Genomic DNA, 19,222 nt, shown 5'->3' on the forward strand with positions numbered 1-19,222 from the left:
CTTCTTCTCCCCCAAAACCACTCTGAACAGCAGGCTGGCTTGGCCAGGTGGCCTTGGAGGTGCACCTTGGCGGTGGCCTCCGCGTCACTAAGCTGGGTCAGAGGGGTCGTATGGGACAGCGCAGCCCACAGGGCCGGAGTCTCCACGCCAGATGTGGGGAGGCTCATCCTCACCCCTGGTGGGAACAGCCTCTGCTAAGCCCCAACTCCACCCGGGTTGGTGGGGAGCTGGGAGCAACCTAACACCTCCTTTTCTTGGCAGAGCAATTAAACAGACCTTTTGCTGGTGCCACGCTATGGTCACGACTGCAAATGTGTGACACAGAGGACAGTTGTAGAGGGTTTCTCCCTACCTCAGTGCGGCTGTACACGGCACAGACCGGCAGTCTTCAGGTTTAGGAGCCGCATCTTGGCATTGCAACTGAGCATGTGGTGCAAGAAACAGGTCTGGCAACCTCCCAAATGCTTCTCTGAAACTGTGGCTGTGCAACGAATGCCCTCAACGCCATAAAAAATATGCCCAGGGATTATTCTGCACAATCAACCCATGTATGAGGTTATTTTAAACTAGGAAAAACGACGTCTTCATATAAACCCGGTGTTAGTTCCCAGCCAGGGCTCTTACTCTGGCTCTGCAAACTAGGCTGGGTGGGTGGGTGTTTGCCCTCCACGAGGAGCGTTACTGACCTCAGTGGCCCTTCCCCAGGTGCCAGTGGGTTCCCCATCCCCGAGTCTTTTGGCCGTGACGTCCTCCCTTATTTCTGGCTGCAGTTTTTCCACAGTAGCAGACCCCGCGCTGCTCCACGTGTCTGCAGGACGGCCGGTGCTGGTGTCAACTGCTGGAAGGCTAGGGACCAACGGTGCTCTGCTCCGACTCCTGCCAGGAAGAGGGCGATGGCAAGCATCATAACGTTTGGTAAGAGTTTTCGTCCTTTTTTTTTTTTTAAAACTCCAGCTCTTGGAGTCATGTAAAAATATCTGAAATCACAGATTTCATTTACTTGCTTTAAAAAACTGAGCTTCTCAGCCCTCCTGTTATAAAAAAAAAAACAACCCCTCTTGAAATGAGGATTCTTATATAAGATATAAAAAAGAAGCCAAAATATGTATTTATATCCCTCCCTTGCCCCCAAATTTCACATTGTGTCAGCCAGTTTTGACTGAGGTTTGATTCAGGGATTGCTGTGTGCTGAAGTCCAGATCCTCCCAGGTTTTTGCACTCCTGGCTCCCACCAAATACTGTGAGATGTTCCCAGGGGAGCAGCTTCCATGGGACCGTGGACCTTGGTGGTGGACGCAGCATCCCCATCCCCAAGTGAGCAGGCATCATCCCTTCCCTCCCTGAGTGCTTGATCCTTGCCATCATGGGACCTGTAGGACCTCATAGTCATCAGCATCAGCCTCTGTCTTCACCACGATGATGGGGCTGCTGTGGCCACCCACTGGCTCCGGTGGCACACGGCCGGTCACCAGGTCCTCAGGGGGCTCCTCTCCCTCACCAGGAAGACATTGCTTCTTGAGGTGGTTCCTCCTCTGGTGCCTCTTGAAATGTCCGATGGTGGTGTAGCTTTGCCCACAGTCAGAGCAGATAAACGGGCCCCGGCGGGTGTGAGTGAGCTGGTGCTTCATGAGGTTGGCCTTCTGTGAGAAGCTTTTGCTGCACTGGGGGCACTGGAAGGGCGCTTCTCCCGTGTGGACCCGCTGGTGGGTAATCAAGATCTCTTTCCTCTTGAAGTCCTTCCCGCACGTGGCACACTTGAATGGCCGGTCCTCAGCATGGGAGGGCTGGTGGAGCCAGAGCTGGGCCCTGTTGGGGAAGACCTGCTCACACTTGCTGCAGCGGTTGGGCTCATACTTGGTGTGGACCCGCCGGTGGGTGATAAGGGCGATCTCCTTGCGGAAACCTCTCCCGCAGACGACACAGGTGAAGGGCCACTCCTCACCCTGGGGTCTGAGGGGAACTGGGGCTGGCGGTGGCTGGTGCTCCCGCATGTGGACCCGCTGGTGGGTGGTGAGGGCGACCTTCTGGGTGAAGGCTCGGCCGCAGGCAGCACAGGGGAAGGGACGCTCGCCAGTGTGGGTGCGGCGGTGGACGATGAGGCAGGACTTGTCGATGAAGGCTTTGGGGCAGTCGGCGCAGAGGAAAGGGCGCTCCCCGGTGTGGATGCGGTGGTGGACTGCCAGCTGGGCCTTCTGGGCAAAGCCCTTCCCACACTTGCTGCAGGAGAAGGGCCGCTCGCCAACGGAGAGCCGCCTACAGGGGACAGCCGGGCTCTCCTCATCTTTGCCAGCCACCTTGGCATTGGCATTGACATTGGCATTGGTCTTGATACTGGCATTGGTGTTGGTGTTGGCGTTGGCATTGCCATCGCCATTGGCATTGGTGTCAGCGTTGGCACTGGTGTTGGCACTGGTGTCTTCACTGCCTCCCTTGTCCCTGCCACGCTCATGGACGCGGTGGTGCTTGACCAAGGCGATCTTCTGGCGGAAGCCCTTGCCACAGGTGGGGCAGCGGAAGGGCCGGTCGCCGGTGTGGATGCGCTGGTGGACAGTGAGGCGTGACTTGTCGCCAAAGCGCTTGCCACAGTCATCGCAGGGGTAGGGCCGCTCACCGGTGTGGACGCGCTGGTGGGTGACCAGCTGGGTGCGCTGGGCGAAGCGTTTGCCGCACTGCCCACACCCATAGGGCTTCTCCCCGGTGTGGGTCCGCTCATGCTTGGTCAGCTCCCCCCGCTTGGCGAAGCCCTTGCCGCAAGCCCCGCAGTGGTGACCCCGGCCCTCGGCATGAGCCCGCTGGTGGTTGGCCAGGTTGCCCTTCTTGGTGAACGTCTTCCCACACTGCCCACAGGCGTGGGTACCACCAAGGGTGGTGAGAGGCTGCCCACCCCCTACGGCACTGGCGGTTTCCTTCTCCCGCGCATGGACACGGCCGTGGGCCATGAGGCCGACCTTCTGGCTGAAGCGCTTTCCACAGGTGGTGCAGGTGTGGGGGGCCTGCGGGGGATGGCAGTCCTGGTGGTGCCGCAGCATCTCCCTCTTGCTGCCAAAGTGGTCCCCACAGGCTCCGCAGACGTGGGCATTGGGCCGCTCATGGATCCGCTGATGCCGGGCGAGGTGGATCTTCTGCCGGAAGCACCGCCCACATGCAGGGCAGGGGTAGGGCTCCTCCCCAGTGTGAATCCTCTGGTGGGTCACCAGCACTGACTTCTTCTTGAACTCCTTCCCGCAGGAGCCGCAGCGGAAGATCTTCTCCCCTGCTGGAGTGGATTCGGCCATGATGGCCCTGGTGCTGTCCCGCTGGGCCCCCTTGGTGCTGTGGACCCGCTGGTGCTTGATGAGGGTGATCTTCTGGCGGAAGCCACGGCTGCACACCCCACACTTGAAGGGACGGTCACCTGTGTGGATCCGGTGGTGGGCCACCAGCTGCGACTTGTCCACGAAGCTCTTCTGGCAGCCTCTGCATTGGTAGGGCTTCTCACCCGTGTGGATCCGGCGGTGCACGATGAGCTGTGATTTCTGGGTGAAGTTCTTCCCACAGTCCAGGCACTTGTATGGCCGCTCGCCTGTGTGGATCCTCTGGTGCTCCTTGAGTTGTGATTTGGTTATGAACCTCTTGCCACAGTCGGTGCAGGGGAACGGTCTCTCACCTGTGTGAGTCCGAAGGTGCTTGGTGAGGTCCACCTTCATCTTGAAGCTCTTCCCGCACTCGGTGCAGGCATGGGGCTTCTCCCTTCTCTCAGGATCACTCTGTGTGCTGTGCTTGCTATGGCCTTCCCCATTGGCCTTCCCACCTGCTCTGATGGCTTCTTGGTCATGCAGCTCTCCAGCCCGGTCAGCATCGCCCTCCTTCTCACAGCCTTCAACCTCTATCTCCTCCTTATGGGATTTCTGGTGGGCCACCAGGATGCCCTTTTGCTTAAAACTGTCCCCACAAATCATGCAAGTGTATGACTTCTCCTGAGTGTGGCTGAGAAAATTCTCTACCTCCAAGAGCTCCAGTGCCATCATGGCTGGCTGTTCCACCACCTGGTTCTTCAGAGGTGGGGGCCTGGGTGGTGTTCACTAGGAGAGGCATCGCTGGGAGTCCTCCTGGCCATTGCCACCAGCTTTCCCTGCCTGCCTGGGCTGCTGGGAGGTAGTGACCATGGGAAAGTGCCAGCACCGGCTTGAGTTACTCTTCTTTAGATGAAAGACTATAGTTTCCTTCATGAGGGCTGAACCTGAGAAGAAACCAAGGCAGGTGTTATTGTCAAGGCCAACAGGAAAAAAACCAACAACAAACAAAGCACTTTTACTGTGGTAAGCTGTCATGTGGAAAAGAAAATCATAAATAAAAGCCCAGCCAACCTTAGTTAATTCTAGTAAAACCAAAGGCCAAGAGACTATAAAATCTAGGAAGGGGTTGAAGGGGGTTGGTGGAACTGCCTGGCACAGGCTGGAGTTTCTCCACGTCTCCAGGTACTCATGACAAGAAACTGATGGTTTGGGGGGGCTCCTCCTGCTGTACTGATCTCTAAGCAGGAACCAACACCACTTTTCCTTCAGGGGGTGGTAAAGGCTGGTGGTCATAACCATCAGGCACCAACTCACGGTCATCAGCACCTCTAGAAGTAAATTCCTCTTGGGGAGGGGCACACCCAGACCCAGTTCTGGAGGATCCCTGGGGTGGTGCAATCCCTGCTCTGATCCAGGATGACCAGACCAGGGACCGGGGCCAGGGCCAGGGCCAGACACGTCCCATGTGAAGCGTGGTCACTGAGACCATCTGCGCCTCCTTCAGTGCACTGGCAGAGAGGGACCTTCTGGGACAACAAGGGGAAATGTTGATGAGCAAATGGCTGTTTGTCTCTGGGACATATCACGTTGCACTCCCCAGCCTCCAGACAGCACCGAAATCTCACATCTGTGAAACAGAACTGCTCAAGCATTGTCTGAGGCTTATCTGGCTGTGCAAACCCCATGGGGGTCCCATCCCTCAGCAGGTGCTCATTTATTTCTCTAGAGATTTTGTGTCATGTCCACCTCGGTAAGCAGACAGGGACATCTGGGTCACAGCTGCAGCCAGACAGGCTGAAGGCAGAAGTGAAACTCACACCGATGTCCTCAGTTCCCCATGCAGCACCAGGGCAGACACCAGAGCCTGTGCAAAGCTGCTGGGGCTGGTGGCCAGGAAGACATCCGAATGGATGGAGAAGTCCTCCTGGTGTCCAGGAAGACAGCAAGGACCCAACTCCTTCCCCCGTCCCCTTGCCCTGCGGTTGGACTGCTGAAGCTTTGCCTTGGTGCCAGCTTCAATTTGCAGGTTGTCACGCCTGACCCATGAAGGGTGCAGCCACAACACCACCAGCATCGTTGGCCCATCTGCATGAAAAGTCCAGGCTGAAGAAGCACCCCATTTGCCATAGACTTTCTTCATGGGAGAACCAGCACCAAACTGCCCCAAGAACTTATCTGGGGCAGCTCCTGGGGAGGGGTCCCTGACAATGGTCCAGCCAGCCAAAACTCTCTGCTCCCCTGCTCCTTAACTCCCAAGTGCCCCAAAGTGATGAGACGTCCTGAGCAGCCCCTGCCCGACCCCTCAGCTGAGCAAAGGGAACCCCGATCCAGCCATCCCAGCAGGCATCCGCGGCATTTCCAGCACCTCTGCTCCTTTCTCACCAAGAGAAAGGATGGGTGTTGGGTGAGATTGTTCTCTGGGGACCATCCGCGGCATTTCCAGCACCTCTGCTCCTTTCTCACCAAGAGAAAGGTGTTGGGTGAGATTGTTCTCTGGGGACCTTTCAGGCTGAGAAACGGAGGTTGCTTTTATTCTCTGTGGCGACCAACTTTTCCGAGCCCAGAGATGACTCCGGGCAAACTTTTCTCTCTGGCTGTTTCATGCGCTGGGCTGTTTTTCCCGGAGGTGGCTGCATGTCAGCACAGCTGCCTGAATTTCACTTGTGAAACACATGAATGTGAGCAGCTCCTCAGCTGTTGCTCTGCTCCTTTCACTGGGAACCTCCCCACACACCAGCACACACACACACAGACACACACAGGCACAGGCATAGGCAGGCACAGCTCCTCCTTGCAAGGCAGAGGCTGGACCTATTAACTCATTCCCACCCATTCCTCCAGCACTCCTGCAAGCACTTGTCACACAGATGCCCCAGAAACATCGTTTTTGGGCAGATTTTAAAGGATGGACGCCCCTTCCCGTGTTGTGCTGCTGTTCCTGCTCCCTGCGTTTTAGCCAAGCCGCCTGCTCCCACGCCGAGCAGGACTAGCTGTACCTCTGACTCCACCGGTCACCTCCAGCCAGGGGAGCAAGCCAGATCTCTCAGGCAGGATTCAGCCTGAGAAAGACAAGCAAGGCGATTTATCCCAGCCAGGGCAGTTTGCTCCACCACAGCCAACCTTGAGAAACACTCCGGCTTCACAGCGGCGACCCCAACTTCCAGAGATGTCCTGCTGCTGCCCTGGGATGCTGCGGGACACATGCAGACACCATGGAGGGGTTCAGCCCTGAGCATCCCGTCCTGGCCCCAGACATCCCAGCTCAGCCGTTTACTGACCTGTCTCCCATCTCCCTCAGTGGGTCTGGAAGTGTCCAAGTGTCACTGGCCAAATTTTCTTATTTCTACCCACTTTGAGCTCTTCTTCGTCTTCCAGCTACTTCGTTCATGTCCGCTGGTGCTGACTCACAGGAAGTCTGTGTCAGTGATGTAAAAACTACCGGGGGAGGAGAGACAGAGAAAGAGGAGCTGGGTCAGGGAGGGAAGGGGCTTGGGGGTAGGAAATAGCAGCCCTAAAACCTCTCGGGCATGGCTGGGGGGATCCCCAGCCAGCGCTGCCTCCCTGCTGGTACCCCTGCCTGGCTGCCCAGCGCCTGGTCCCCGTACAGGTGCTGCCTGGGCTGCAGGCTCCTGGGAGCTGTAGTCCTCAGTGGGGATGCTGCTCGCCCGTTCGCTTTGGAGGATGCCTATGTTTGGTGGCTGGGGGTTGTTTTAGGGAAATGCAGTGCCCACGCTGCAGCAGGCTGGAAACAGCTTTTGATTTACATTAGTTTCTCTTTTTTCAATTGTTATGTTTAGGCAGCTGAACTTCCCTGCTTTGCATTAGAAGTCCCCATTACGTACCTCCCAGCCCTCACTGTGGATGCTTTCACTCTCCGTTCGTGTGGCTGACCCCCCTTAGAGTTGTGCAAGCAAGAAAAGTCATCCTCTTCTCCTCTTCCATGACTTTTTTGTCTGTGGATCTCAAAACACTTTGCAAATGGGAAATGCAGTGAGGTGACTTGAAAGGGGACGTTTGGTGAGACAGTGGCAGAGCCCAGGTCTGCATCCTCTGCTAGACACAGTGGAGGGGGTCTCCACCCAGTGAGTCCAAGAAAATTGTTTCCTCCATGTGGCTGAGAGTCTCCTTGTGAGTCTCCAGCTCCCAGGGGATGGCTGGACTGCCTGTTCCTGGGTGCTTTGTAGCAGTTAGCAGGCTGCCTGGATTGGGCTGTGGTTATAACCAGCAGCACTGATGCCTACAGAAATCCACAGTAAATCCATGGTCCTGCCAGTCTGGGTCACGTAGCAGGTCCTGGAGCATTTGGTGGCTGCTGGACATGTGCTAATTTGGGGTGATAGAAAACCCAAGCCGTATCTCTGAAACAAATGGTGATGTTCCTGGGCACCGGAGCACAATTTTCTCAACTCTCATGTCTTTACATGAAACTTTTAGCCTGAGTCAGAGCTGGAGCCAGGGATGAGTCCCAGGGCAGAGCTGGATGATGCCATCCTGAATGGAGTTTAGCTGTATGGATGCAAGCCAGCTTGGTGCCCTCAGGGCTGGAGAAGTGTCCTCTGCTCAGATGATTGAATTAGTCATACAGACACAGCCATTTGCCTGGCTGTTTATCACTAGTACCTTGCAGACAGCAGCTTGGGTAGTACAGGTTAAAGTGTTGGGGGGGACACACTCTCAGAATTAGGACTTTTTAAAAAAACAGTAATTTAAAAAAAATGAAGATAATTGTACTGTAAAAAAGGAGTTCGGCCTGTGTTGGTGGTTGACTGTTTTGTGCTCCTTGTGTTTTCTGATTTCAAATATGTGCTCGCTGGTGCCACTTAGAAGCCAGACCAATGTCTCCTGACATCCTTATTCAGATGAAATGAGTTCACAACTGTTTCAAAGCGTGACATGAGGGAACAGAAGAGAGGGATAAGGGTGTGCATCTGACGTGGGTTGCTTGTGGGATTTTGTGTAGATCGAAAGTTTTGCCTCAGTTTCCCCATCTCTAAAATTGGGCCGAAATACTGTAACTATTATTTCTGTCTTTTATAGGAATTTAGTATCCTCAGGAAGAAAAAAGTTATTATATTCCATTTTTGAAACCTTGGAAAAAACATCTCCAGGTTTTCTTGACCTTTTGGGTAGGAAGCTGGACCCTGTGCATCACCCCATGTCACACTCCTGCCTAACAAGTGGCTTACCAAGTGACCACAAAAAGCAGTGACACTGGCATTCTCTTTGGTTCTCTTTTCCCAGTTACAAAATGGAAAAGGACAAAACCCAGGAGAAAGTGAATGTTTTTATGTCCTCTTTTTGTTTTGTTTGCCTTTTTTTTTAGTTAAGGAAGTGAGGTGACACAGGCATGGGGAGTAGCAACTTCATGCTGCTGTTATGCTCACTTAGCAGTGAGGAGCCTTTGAAAGGGGAGTCCTGCTCCTTGCCACTGTCTGTGCCCGTGCTCCCTTGAATGGGACCAAGTGACTGCAGGTGCAGGGTGAGTCAATTTAGCTGGATGACTCAGGAAAGCACCCAGAAAGAAAAAAGAAGAAAAATCCTTTAAGAGCTTTCTACTGCTCCGGGCAGCTGAGTCCTCTTTTCCATCTCTCCCACTTCAAACTCTTAAGGTCTGCTCTCATTTCTTTTGCAAATGTTATGGATGTAGGACAGGTAAAGACCTCATGAAATGGGATGGAAGAGCAAAGGGTGAGTTAAAGTCTACCTTTCACAAAACTGGGCAGCAAGGACACAGCTAACTGGCTGGGGAGACAGACACAAGGGGCAAGGGCTGGGGACACTGCAGCTGCCGTTGATCTGGGAACAGCTTCATTCCAGGCTTTGCAACCATGATCACCGAAAGTAAGGTATGATCCTCTTAGTTTCTATTACAGGCACAAGAAAAACAAAATATAATGTAAGAAGACAGACGGACCTGACTCTGATTCTGCTGAGTCCTGAACAACGGTGGGATTTTTTTGTTACTCTCATCCATGGAGTAGGAGGGGCCCAGAGGTGATGACAGCCCAAGCTGCAGAGCACAGGCTGAGAGCGTGTGTCCCTTCTGGTCCATGGAGAGGGACAAGTTTCTTCAGAAGGTGATTCAAGGGCAGAAACCTTAGTCAGATATCCTGAATCACCTCTCAAAGAGCTTTGCTCTCTATTTTGACAGGTGGTGGAGGTAGGAGACATGAAGAAATCTGGATGCATGGTTCAAGGTCCGAAGGGGAGCAAAGTCCCATCAGCGTCACTGATATTCACCACCCCAGGAGAGTGGTTGCCAGCAAGGATCCTGTGTGATCTTTACACTGGCATTCACACTGGCCATCCCCAACCCCCTCCGGTCATCCAGACACCGTGACCATGGAGAGGAGAAAGCACAGCCTCTTGCAGAGATGAGCAGCCTGGGCCACCTTTCATAGTGGGTATTTTAGCTCACTATATCCCCACTCTTATCTGGGGACCTGCACCACCTGGTACACCACAGTGAAGGTCTCATAAGGCTTATCCTCGGCGTGAATCTCCCTGCCCTGGGGATGGTGTCTCCTTGGTTTGCTTGGCTTGCTCCTTGCAAAAGATGCTCCTTGGTCCTGGTGCATCTCTGTCCAACCTTGTAGACAACTTTGGACCTTCCTCTGGTGGGATTTCTCTTCTTCAAGAAGCTCTTCCACTGATACACTTGTGTGTCTTCAGGGCTTGGTACAGGGTACCTCCTAAAAATGCTTGGTTTTTTTTCTTCTCCTTCTTGCTTTCCCGCCACTGGCTTTGCTGGTGGAGTGTCCTTCGTGCACTCTTGCCTTTGTTTTTCCCACCTGAGGTGTACAGAACTGCGTGGGTGTCTGGAGGCCACATGGCCATGTTCTTGGTTCCCAGCTTTCCCCAGAAGAGCAGGCTGATGTGCAGAGCCAGGTGCTTTGCTGCCAAGGAATGAACGTTTACAGCTACTGTGTATCCAGCCAGCATATGTTTATTCTTGTCTTTATTCAGCTTCGTTGAGATTTTTTTGGGGGGCGAAGCTCTCACTTCTTCTTCCTTATTTCAATTCCTGGTCTGGTTCCTATTTTTAGCATCCCTTTCATGATGCTTCTACTTTCTTCAAACCACCACATTGTAAATCCGCTGGGCAAGACATGAAATAAAACTGCACCTCAGTGCCAAAGCTGGAGAAAAAGCACATCCAGAGTTGTCATTTACGGAGTAAGTGCTTGAATTGCCCTAGCTAAAGGACAGAACAGGAACTGGGCCTTGATGTAGAAAGCGCCAAACAGAGGTCGATTACTGGGACTCCTGTGTTCAGCTCTGAGCCCTGGCATCTGCTCCTGCCTCTGCTGCAGTTCATTTCCAAGGTTTGCCAATGTAAAGGATTAGATATTTATTTTATTTGGAGGGGACAGTGATTGTTTTATTCCCTCTTTCATTCCTGACTGCTACTTTGGTTGCAGCCAGCCATGGGTATACAACAGGCTTGGTCACATCCACTGCCTTTTCTCGCTGTGCACTCTTAGAAACATACATGCTGTTATTTTCATGAAAAGAACTTATACCCCTTATTCATTCACACATTTTAATTTAAGCACTTAGGAAATCTCAAGAGCCCTGTGTTTAAAGTAGATCTGGATGAATATGTGGTAGTATCTGATCTGCTGTCAAACCAAAAGTTTGTTCCAGGTAAATTTAAAAAAAAAAAACCCAAACATTTTTCAATTCCTTTTCCTGGGAAAAAAACACAAATCTAAACAAACCTTTGAATATCTTTTACTTTCACCCCATAATGAAACATTTTGTTTTAGGATAGAGTTGGCTTCTTCTAAGGGAAAAAAAAGCACCTCCAACCTACCAAAGTGTAAAGCTTGCATTTATTTTTAAAGTAAGAAGATTGAAAAAAATTCAAAAGTTTTTTCTGGCTTTACAATTAGTTCTAATTCCCCCCTTTTCTGTCAGCTTGAAGAATTCATGAATTCGTAGTAAAGTGAAAAAATTCCAGAGGACCAAAAACTTCCTTTCCCCCTTTACATTAAAATACTTTTTGGCCCCTTTCCAGCTTACGGCCAAAGATATTTCCAGGATGAATTCAGGCCTTTGACTCTTTGGCTGGGATTTGGCTCAGAGTTAAGATGCTTAAATTCACCTAAACTCAAGTGTATCCAGATTATACTGATGGAAACAGGAGACCATAACCGAGGGACAAGTGCTTTAACCCCAGCTGAACCCACCATGGCCTAAGCCTTAACGCTGTCGAGGAGCTGGAGCCATTTCCAGGAAGGCACGCGGAGCTGGGCTGGGTCAGCGATACCCCTACACTGCTGGAGCTCGACGGCAGTCCTTGGCCGTACCAGCCTGCGCGTCACCTCTGGTGGAGCCTGACCCACTCTTCGTGGTGGTGCTTGTTTACCAGAATTGAATACTTTTATACTGCTGAATGAGGGATTCACATGGGCAGAGCTACACGCTGAAGACTGTACAGAGGGCATATTCAGGCTGCACAGATGTATAATGCTACCATTACATGCCTGCTGTCCAAAAGTCCCCTGCAGACTGGGGCCAAACCCTGGGAATTGTCTTGCTGAGGGCAGCAGAATGCCTCTTCTCCTCAAACTCAGCTGACCATACTGGCATGCAATACTAGCACGGACCTTCACAGCCCTGAGCCACTTTCCATGCTGGCTGCTTGGCAAGCAATTTGTGAAAAGCAGGCAGAATGGAGTTGAGCAATGCCAGGCTGTGCATTAGTGGCTGAGCTGCTCTGAGCCCCCAGCATCTGCAAGCAATTTGTTGAGCAGAAAGGGGCCCCCCTTATGTTGAGCTAAAGATGGATCGGGCTTATTACTTGCATGGAGAAGTTAAAATGAAAAGTACACTGTTATTTTCTTTGCTACAGACTTTGTCCGATACTTAACAAGAAAGTCTTTAGAAGATAAAAGAAATCCTGTTCTGATAGACAACTAATCACAAGGTGTCCTTGTTAATTCAGCCCTGGGAAACACAACAGTGCTTAGCATAAAAAGCAAAGTGAGTACACTCAAGGAGCATTGGATGAGGATTGGGAAATACCTCATGGAAATGTTGCTGGGAATATGCTCTCTTATCGATGAGAAATATTTCCAGGCATCAGAGAATCTCTCCTTCCCCTTTCTCCTTCCCTGCTGACTCCCAGCGTCAGTGTAGCAAAGGACAGCGAGACAGTGAATGTCCCAGCAGCAGGGACAGCCTCCCTCCAGCCTCGTTTACCTTACCTTCACTAAGGTTTAGCTGGCTGAGAGTTTCTCAGGCAGAAAAGGTCTTGTTAGTGAAGGCAATCCAAGCCTATCTTCCCCAGGTGTGAGACATCCAGGACTGCCTCTTCCCCAGCTCTATCTATCCTCCATGGGGCTGAAACACTAAGCCACGGGAAGCCCATGTCAAAGGTTTGCAAAAACTACCCAGAAAAAAGAGGAGAGAAAGGGGCTCAAAGGGAGGCAGACAGTGCTGCAGGAATCGGGCTCCTAGACCATCTGGGGTAGGTGTGTCTGTTGTCCCTGGGAGCACCCCTCTTCCCCAAGACCATAAGACAGGGAAAGGGCTGGGAAAGCAAAGGATGAACAGGTCCTGCTTGGAACAGGAGCTCCCCATGCTCTGTCCCCCTGGGCTTTAATAGAGACAAGCAAAAAGGAACATCTATAGGATCTGGGGTGATTTCTACGATACACCACTTTATAGACAGGAGGAAAGTCTCAGAGAGATCAGCTGTGCTCCACCTGTGCCTCTAAGATGCTGCTGCCTGGAGAGTGAGCAAAGGGATGCTGATTCATGACTTGTTTTCCCATCTTTCCAGTTATGTCCATAGGGCTGGTGTGTGTGTGTGTGTGTGTGTGTGTGAGCTACCTGATTTTGGGTGGTCCATCCAAGGAAATTCATCACAAGCTCCTTAGTTTCTGATCGCACCTGAACCCTTAGCTGTGGACAGAGACAGACACGCAAGGAGCTGGTTAGTGGGTTTTGCAATTAAAGGTCAGCTTGTAGCAATGACCGCACATGGTCTCACACTCGGGAAACGAGCTCTCCTGATTTATCTTTCCTTCCTAAACCTCAGCTCTTGTTCACAGATGCAGGCGGAGAGGCTTACAGGTGCTTTTGGGCACACTGTGGTTGTGTGTGTGGTGTGTGTGTGTGTGAGCTACCTGATTTTGGGTGGTCCATCCAAGGAAATTCATCACAAGCTCCTTAGTTTCTGATCGCACCTGAACCCTTAGCTGTGGACAGAGACAGACACGCAAGGAGCTGGTTAGTGGGTTTTGCAATTAAAGGTCAGCTTGTAGCAATGACCGCACATGGTCTCACACTCGGGAAACGAGCTCTCCTGATTTATCTTTCCTTCCTAAACCTCAGCTCTTGTTCACAGATGCAGGCGGAGAGGCTTACAGGTGCTTTTGGGCACACTGTGGTATATGTGTGCCCGCGCAACCTCTCTCTCTCCTGCTGCCCCCCTCTGACAGCCCCCCACACCCTCTCTGTGTCTGGGAGCAGTGAGGGCTGGCTGCTCCCCGAGGGGTGGGGAGCCATGTGGGACCCTGCGCAGGCGGCACCCGTGAGGTGCAGTCTCTCAGGGCCTGGACGTAGCAGGCAGAGGCTCCAGTTGGGGTTGGCCAGGGCCACTAAGGCTTACTGGTGCCTTCAGGACCCTGATGCTCAGCCCAGGAAAACAACAGCAGACGATGCTTTGAAGAGAGGAACAAGAACCCAGGAAGGGCAGGAACACCCACAATCTCATTCCTTTCTCACCCTGCCATGAGCAGCAAATGGAGTCATCAGCTGCATCACCCAACGGGGGCTTTAATGTAGCCTGAAGTTGTTGATAATAAATTAACTTAATACGAACAGGCAGAGCTGTAAGTAAGATTTGATCTGGATCTAACACCTTCCCGCAGGGAAGCCCAGGTTCTCGTGGTGTTTCCCAGGCTCTGCAAATCTCCTTCACGTTGTTAGATCTGATGCACAACTCATTTTTGCCACCCGATCAGAGACTGTAAAGTCACCTCTTCCATACTTCACATTCCCCCCTCCTCTCTCTGCCCTTCAAACTACCCCAAGCTAGATGAAGTTATTGTAAGTTAACTCGATCTAAATAACATATTCTTTGTCACAAGGTTTTTTCTGCTTCTTTGCCTGTCCACTCTGATGGGGAAGTTTTGGGCCCTGCAATACTGGCTGAATAAGCGTGTGCCCTTGACTGTGCACAATGCACTGCAGCTCGTCTGTGCAGCAAAAGGCTCTTAGTAATCTCTGCCTGCAGCCCTAGGCCAACACTTTGAGCGGTGACTAGGAATAATTAGTTGTCAGGGCTGCTTAGCTTGTAGTTCACAAGATCAACGTTTAGTTTCCTAGGCCCTTTCTCCCCAAAGTGAGCTCACACCAGTGCTGTTCCCAGCTCTCCTGCAGGGACTGCTTTTCTGCCCTGCAGACATGTCTAAGGGCGAGTGAACTTCAGCGCAGGTATAACGATGGCTTATTCTTGCATGACTTCAAAACCCTGCTACTCTCCTAGCAGAAGTCATCCTCTACATTCAGACCCTCACTGTTCAGTCTGTTTTGTTCCTCAGAGGCCAACACACATGTAGAAATAAGAACAGTCAGTATCTTATTCCACTTGCAAAGCATCTTATCCTACTTTTCAGATGATGAAAAAGGAGAAAATCTTGTGACTTGGTAGGGAAGGATCTCCAGATCTCTGCTTCCTACTTCTGCCTTCAGTTGGCAGCGACTTGGAGGACGTTGGTGTCCTTGAAACAGCAGCTCCCCAGGGAAGAGGCCAGACAGAAGCAGAAGAGACAGAAATCAGCCTGAGGTGGGAAAAAAGAGTGAGCAGTGGGACTCTGCAATGTCTCCCGTGGGGCAGCAGTCCTTTTACAAAGGATAGCAATGGGCTATCATCACCTCCTGTGCAATTGGTAGAGAGCCACAGGCCAGCACTGCCCACCTCACCTACCCCATCACAGGGGCTGCTCTTGTTTTCAGGCTAACACTGACCCTGGAAAAGGAGATCACAGATTTTTCTATGACCTTGTTCAGAAAATCTGCAGGTGGGGACTAGTCAGAAGCTTCGGTCCTTTGATGGAGATCGCTCACCTTTGCTTTGTTCCAGCACAAGAAATCACTTTCACGGGAGGGACTGTGCTTTGGGTCAGGAGATGGAAGCAGTGGCTCCAAGTGTGCCTTGGCTACCGGCAGTTCAGCTTGATAACCTGGTCCCATGTGGTGCTACCTGGTTGTGTAACTTTGGCCCTGGATGGGATGGGAGGTAGCTAAGGTGGTGGTGGTAAGTAAATACTCACTCCCCCTGGAGGCTGCTAGCCGAAAGTGAACAGATAACAGCGTGTGTAGAAGTATGTGATACTGAGTGTCCTGTAGCTCACCCAGTTTTCACCCTGGTCTTTTTCCTCTCCTCACTCCCCATCCGTGTGGACACCAGGATCCCTGCAGCCTGGGATTCTCGAAGAAGTTCTCATGGGAACTATCACGTTCTCAAAGGGCAAGTAAACATCCCAGGGCACTTATGTTGGAGCAGATGTTTGCTCTGGCCCCAAAGACCCTCTCATTCCCACCATACCAGAACATGCTGAGCGCCAATCAGCTCCACGCGTCTCATCGAAGCACAAAATATGCACTCTTGCGCAAGTGCTCCCCAACACAGCCTGTCTCCATCTCTCCTCCAGACAGGCCATGCTGAACGCTGGAGACAAAACTGATGCTGAGATGATACACACAGATAGACAATGAGTCAACAAGGTGATCAAAAAGAGTCCCACAGCCAAATTCCTCCTGAAATCCACAGGAACAATGTGCATGGCTAGAAATAGGACAGCAGTTGTCTCAAGATAAGCCCTACCTGACCCACTGTGCAAGACCAGAAGGTATTTTTTTAAAAGTCATCAGAGCTTGGATCTCTCTTCCTTAACATAACTTTGATTTAAGTCCATTGGTTTCAGCTTGACCACGTTGAATTTACTGTATAGTTTCACTTGGTGACTGAAATTGCTCAGTGAATGCTTACAGATGTGGTATTCTGCATAAAATCCGTGCAGTGGAGAATGGGGCGATGATTTGGATTTTAAGCATTTTATTATTATTTGGGAGCCTTTTTAATGGGTTTAGGGAGAAAAGGATGAAGACTATTTTGCTACTGGGGGGTGAGGATTTGGCTTTGTTCAATCCCCAGATAAATAGGTTTTTTTCATGGAGCTGGGATTATTCCATGGTCCTGATCTAAACCCAAAACAACTGTCAACAGCAGACACCAGAGCTGGTAGCCCAAACTATCTGCAAGGCATCTCTTTGCAGGTGTCCTTGAGAAAGTCATAGTGTAATGTCCCAGGCAGATCTCGGTGGTACCCAAGGAAGACTCCCTTTGTACTTTGAGCGTTGTGCTCCCACAGGTGGGACACTGAGTGTGGAGTTTATTTAGCTCATGGATGAAAACGCCCATACTTAGGGCATCGTTTCAGTTTCTCGCACCATGGTGTCTGGTGTAATTTGAGATGCCCTTCCTGGCCTCCAGTTGCTCATCCAGAAAGGTGAAGGCCTCCCATAAGGCCTATGTCTTTCTAGCCCTATGCAGACACCTTAGGGCACTTCACATGGTACCTGTGTGTGAGTCACTGACTGGAGCCCTGGGGTCAGTGTGTGGAGGTCCGAGCTCTCAGCATAGTTGGTGGAGAGCTGGTCAACGCAGTCAACAGAGCCCAGAGGGCTCTTCACCAACACATCCATTTGGTTGCCACTGGTATGCATCTTGCTCTGGCATTGTTCACCTGCTGCACTGTGGGTAGAATAACTACCATTGTAGTGTGGTTGTTTCAGTGTAGTGTGGAACAACTACCATTGTAGTGTGGTTCTCTCAGTGATAGCTTGTGAAAAAAAAAACCACCAGGAAGAGAGGTTCACTTTCTTTCCTTTTTTCTTTAAATACTTACTTTATTGAGGAGATATTATGAACTATCAGCCCTGTCCCAGAAGCTGGGACACCCACACTGGCCACGGTCAACGGTGGAAGATCCAGTGATGTCCAGGAAAGCTACTGACATTGACTCACTGCCCTCTCTATGTGCAGGGACACAGTAATACAACTGGCAAACCTCTCATATCAGTTCCTCTTCTGCTAAAAATCTCTATGGCCCTACGCTAGGCTAATGAAAAGGAAATAAATGCCAGCCATCTGGTGATTACTTTCTCCCCACTGAAGGGCTCTGCTGTACCTCTGCCCCTCAGCAAGCCTAACAGAGGCTGTTTTGCTTCGCTAGTTTGGCTCAGCCATATTCTTCCCGAGGAACATAGTTTCCCAGTCCTGCAGTGAAGTATCTACCCACCATATGGCCCAGAACCATTTTTCTAACAAGGGTGTCCCTTAGACTCCCCTAGAACATCCTAAAGTTGTTGTTTTCCCCTGTATGTCTTCCTTTTCTGTCCCAGAAATGAATCACCACCAGGTTAGAGTGATTTGAGGGGAAGCTTCATATCAATCAATTTGGCTATGGTTTATAGGTGAGAAGACAGAGGTAGGCTCCTTCCAGAGGCTGTCAGAGCTTGCTTTGCTGTTTGAAATCACATCCTGGGCCTGACTATATCAAAGGCTGAGGGACTCTAAACACCAAAATTACTCTGTGCTTTTGGGGTTTGACAGCTGTACTGAGTGCTGGGCTTGAGCCACCGCATCAGAACACCTTAACCCAATGGTGTCCAAGTAGCTGGTAAAGGCAAAGCTCAAGTGCAGTTTTTCCTGTTCCTTCCTTTCTTCCTTCCTTCCATGCCTCAGTTTCCCTGCCTGGAGACACAGCTGCTCCAGAGTAGGCAGTCCAGACAATCAGCAGCTTGGGTCTGAAGCATCACAGCAGGTAGTTGCCCAAAGTCATACCGCATGACTTTCAGATGACTCCAAGAGGATGCCACCTGCAACATGTCCTGGGAGAAGGAAGCGGTGTGTGCCTTGGGGATAGGAAGGGGGCTTCTTTTCCTGCACAAAACCAGAGAGGTAGAGCTACTATTTCACCATGGAACATTTTTCCACTTGCTTCTTGGACTTTACGTATTACAGCAACACAACAAACCCTAATATGTGTCTTTGCTCTGCAGTGCTCAGGTGAAATGAAGTGCTGCAGAGAAATCTTGGGGAGTGACTCAGGGGATCATGGATTCCCTCCACATCTCTGCTTCACCACGGACTTTCAAGACACAGAGATCCATCTGACCAGGGAACACTCAAACAAAATCATCAGCAGTGAGCAATAAAGACTGCTGAACTGTCCATGCTTTTGAGTAGCTGCACAGTCCCCTTTACACCAGGGAGAGGAAGGAAGAACATCCCAACAGGGAAATAATTTCCAGTTCTGTGGTCCATAAAGTCTGAAGACTTTTTCAACTATTCCTGCTGCTTGGTTTGAATTCCCTAAATCATGCCCAATAAAGTCAATATCCTACCAAGAGCTTCACAGTAACGGGTAGGGAAGCAGGTGGCTGAGAACCAGCGCCAGTGTCGGCTCAAGCTGATGAAGTCACCAGCGCCTCTGGAACTTGTGGTGGCAAAGCGTCCTGCTCATCAGAGATGTAAAACTCGATGCTAAGAAAAGACATTCTCATTTACATCCACGCAGTGGGGTTGTGGGGGCACAAACCAGAATACAATCTGCTGGCCTCTGGGCTAGCTTTGGAAAAACAGTCATTGATTTTGCATAACTTACTTTTAGGGACCTGGCTTAAGCCAATCTGGGAGCCTGGTTTGGATGATTCAAGCCTTAAAACCCTGGTCTGGCTGGCAGCAGTTTCTCCCAAATCTGTACCACCCAGTTGACTGGAGTCCATCAGCCCAGTAGGATCAAGGTGTGGATCAGAGCTACATGATGGGGAAGAAGAGAGTTGGCCCTTGCTTTAAATCCTTGCCTAGATGGGAGAGGTTCCCTTCAGCTTTCTCAGAAACACAGTAATGTAATAAAAATAAATCC

General features: G+C 51.1%; 1 protein-coding gene across 1 annotated transcript; it reads right to left on the reverse strand.

Annotated features, from left to right (window-relative positions):
* Positions 1–1,361: 1,361 nt before the first annotated feature.
* Positions 1,362–4,004, reverse strand: LOC103896192 (zinc finger protein 271). Its single transcript, XM_019471180.1, has 3 exons — positions 3,083–4,004; positions 2,446–2,854; positions 1,362–2,253 (listed from the first exon to the last, which is right to left on the reverse strand). The coding sequence occupies exons 1-3, from the start codon at positions 4,002–4,004 to the stop codon at positions 1,362–1,364; spliced, it is 2,223 nt and encodes a 740-aa protein (XP_019326725.1).
* Between the last annotated feature and the right edge of the window lie 15,218 nt (positions 4,005–19,222).

This window comes from Aptenodytes forsteri, unplaced genomic scaffold (assembly GCF_000699145.1).
Source record: "Aptenodytes forsteri isolate BGI_AS27 unplaced genomic scaffold, ASM69914v1 Scaffold80, whole genome shotgun sequence".
Classification (NCBI taxonomy): Eukaryota; Metazoa; Chordata; class Aves; order Sphenisciformes; family Spheniscidae; genus Aptenodytes; species Aptenodytes forsteri.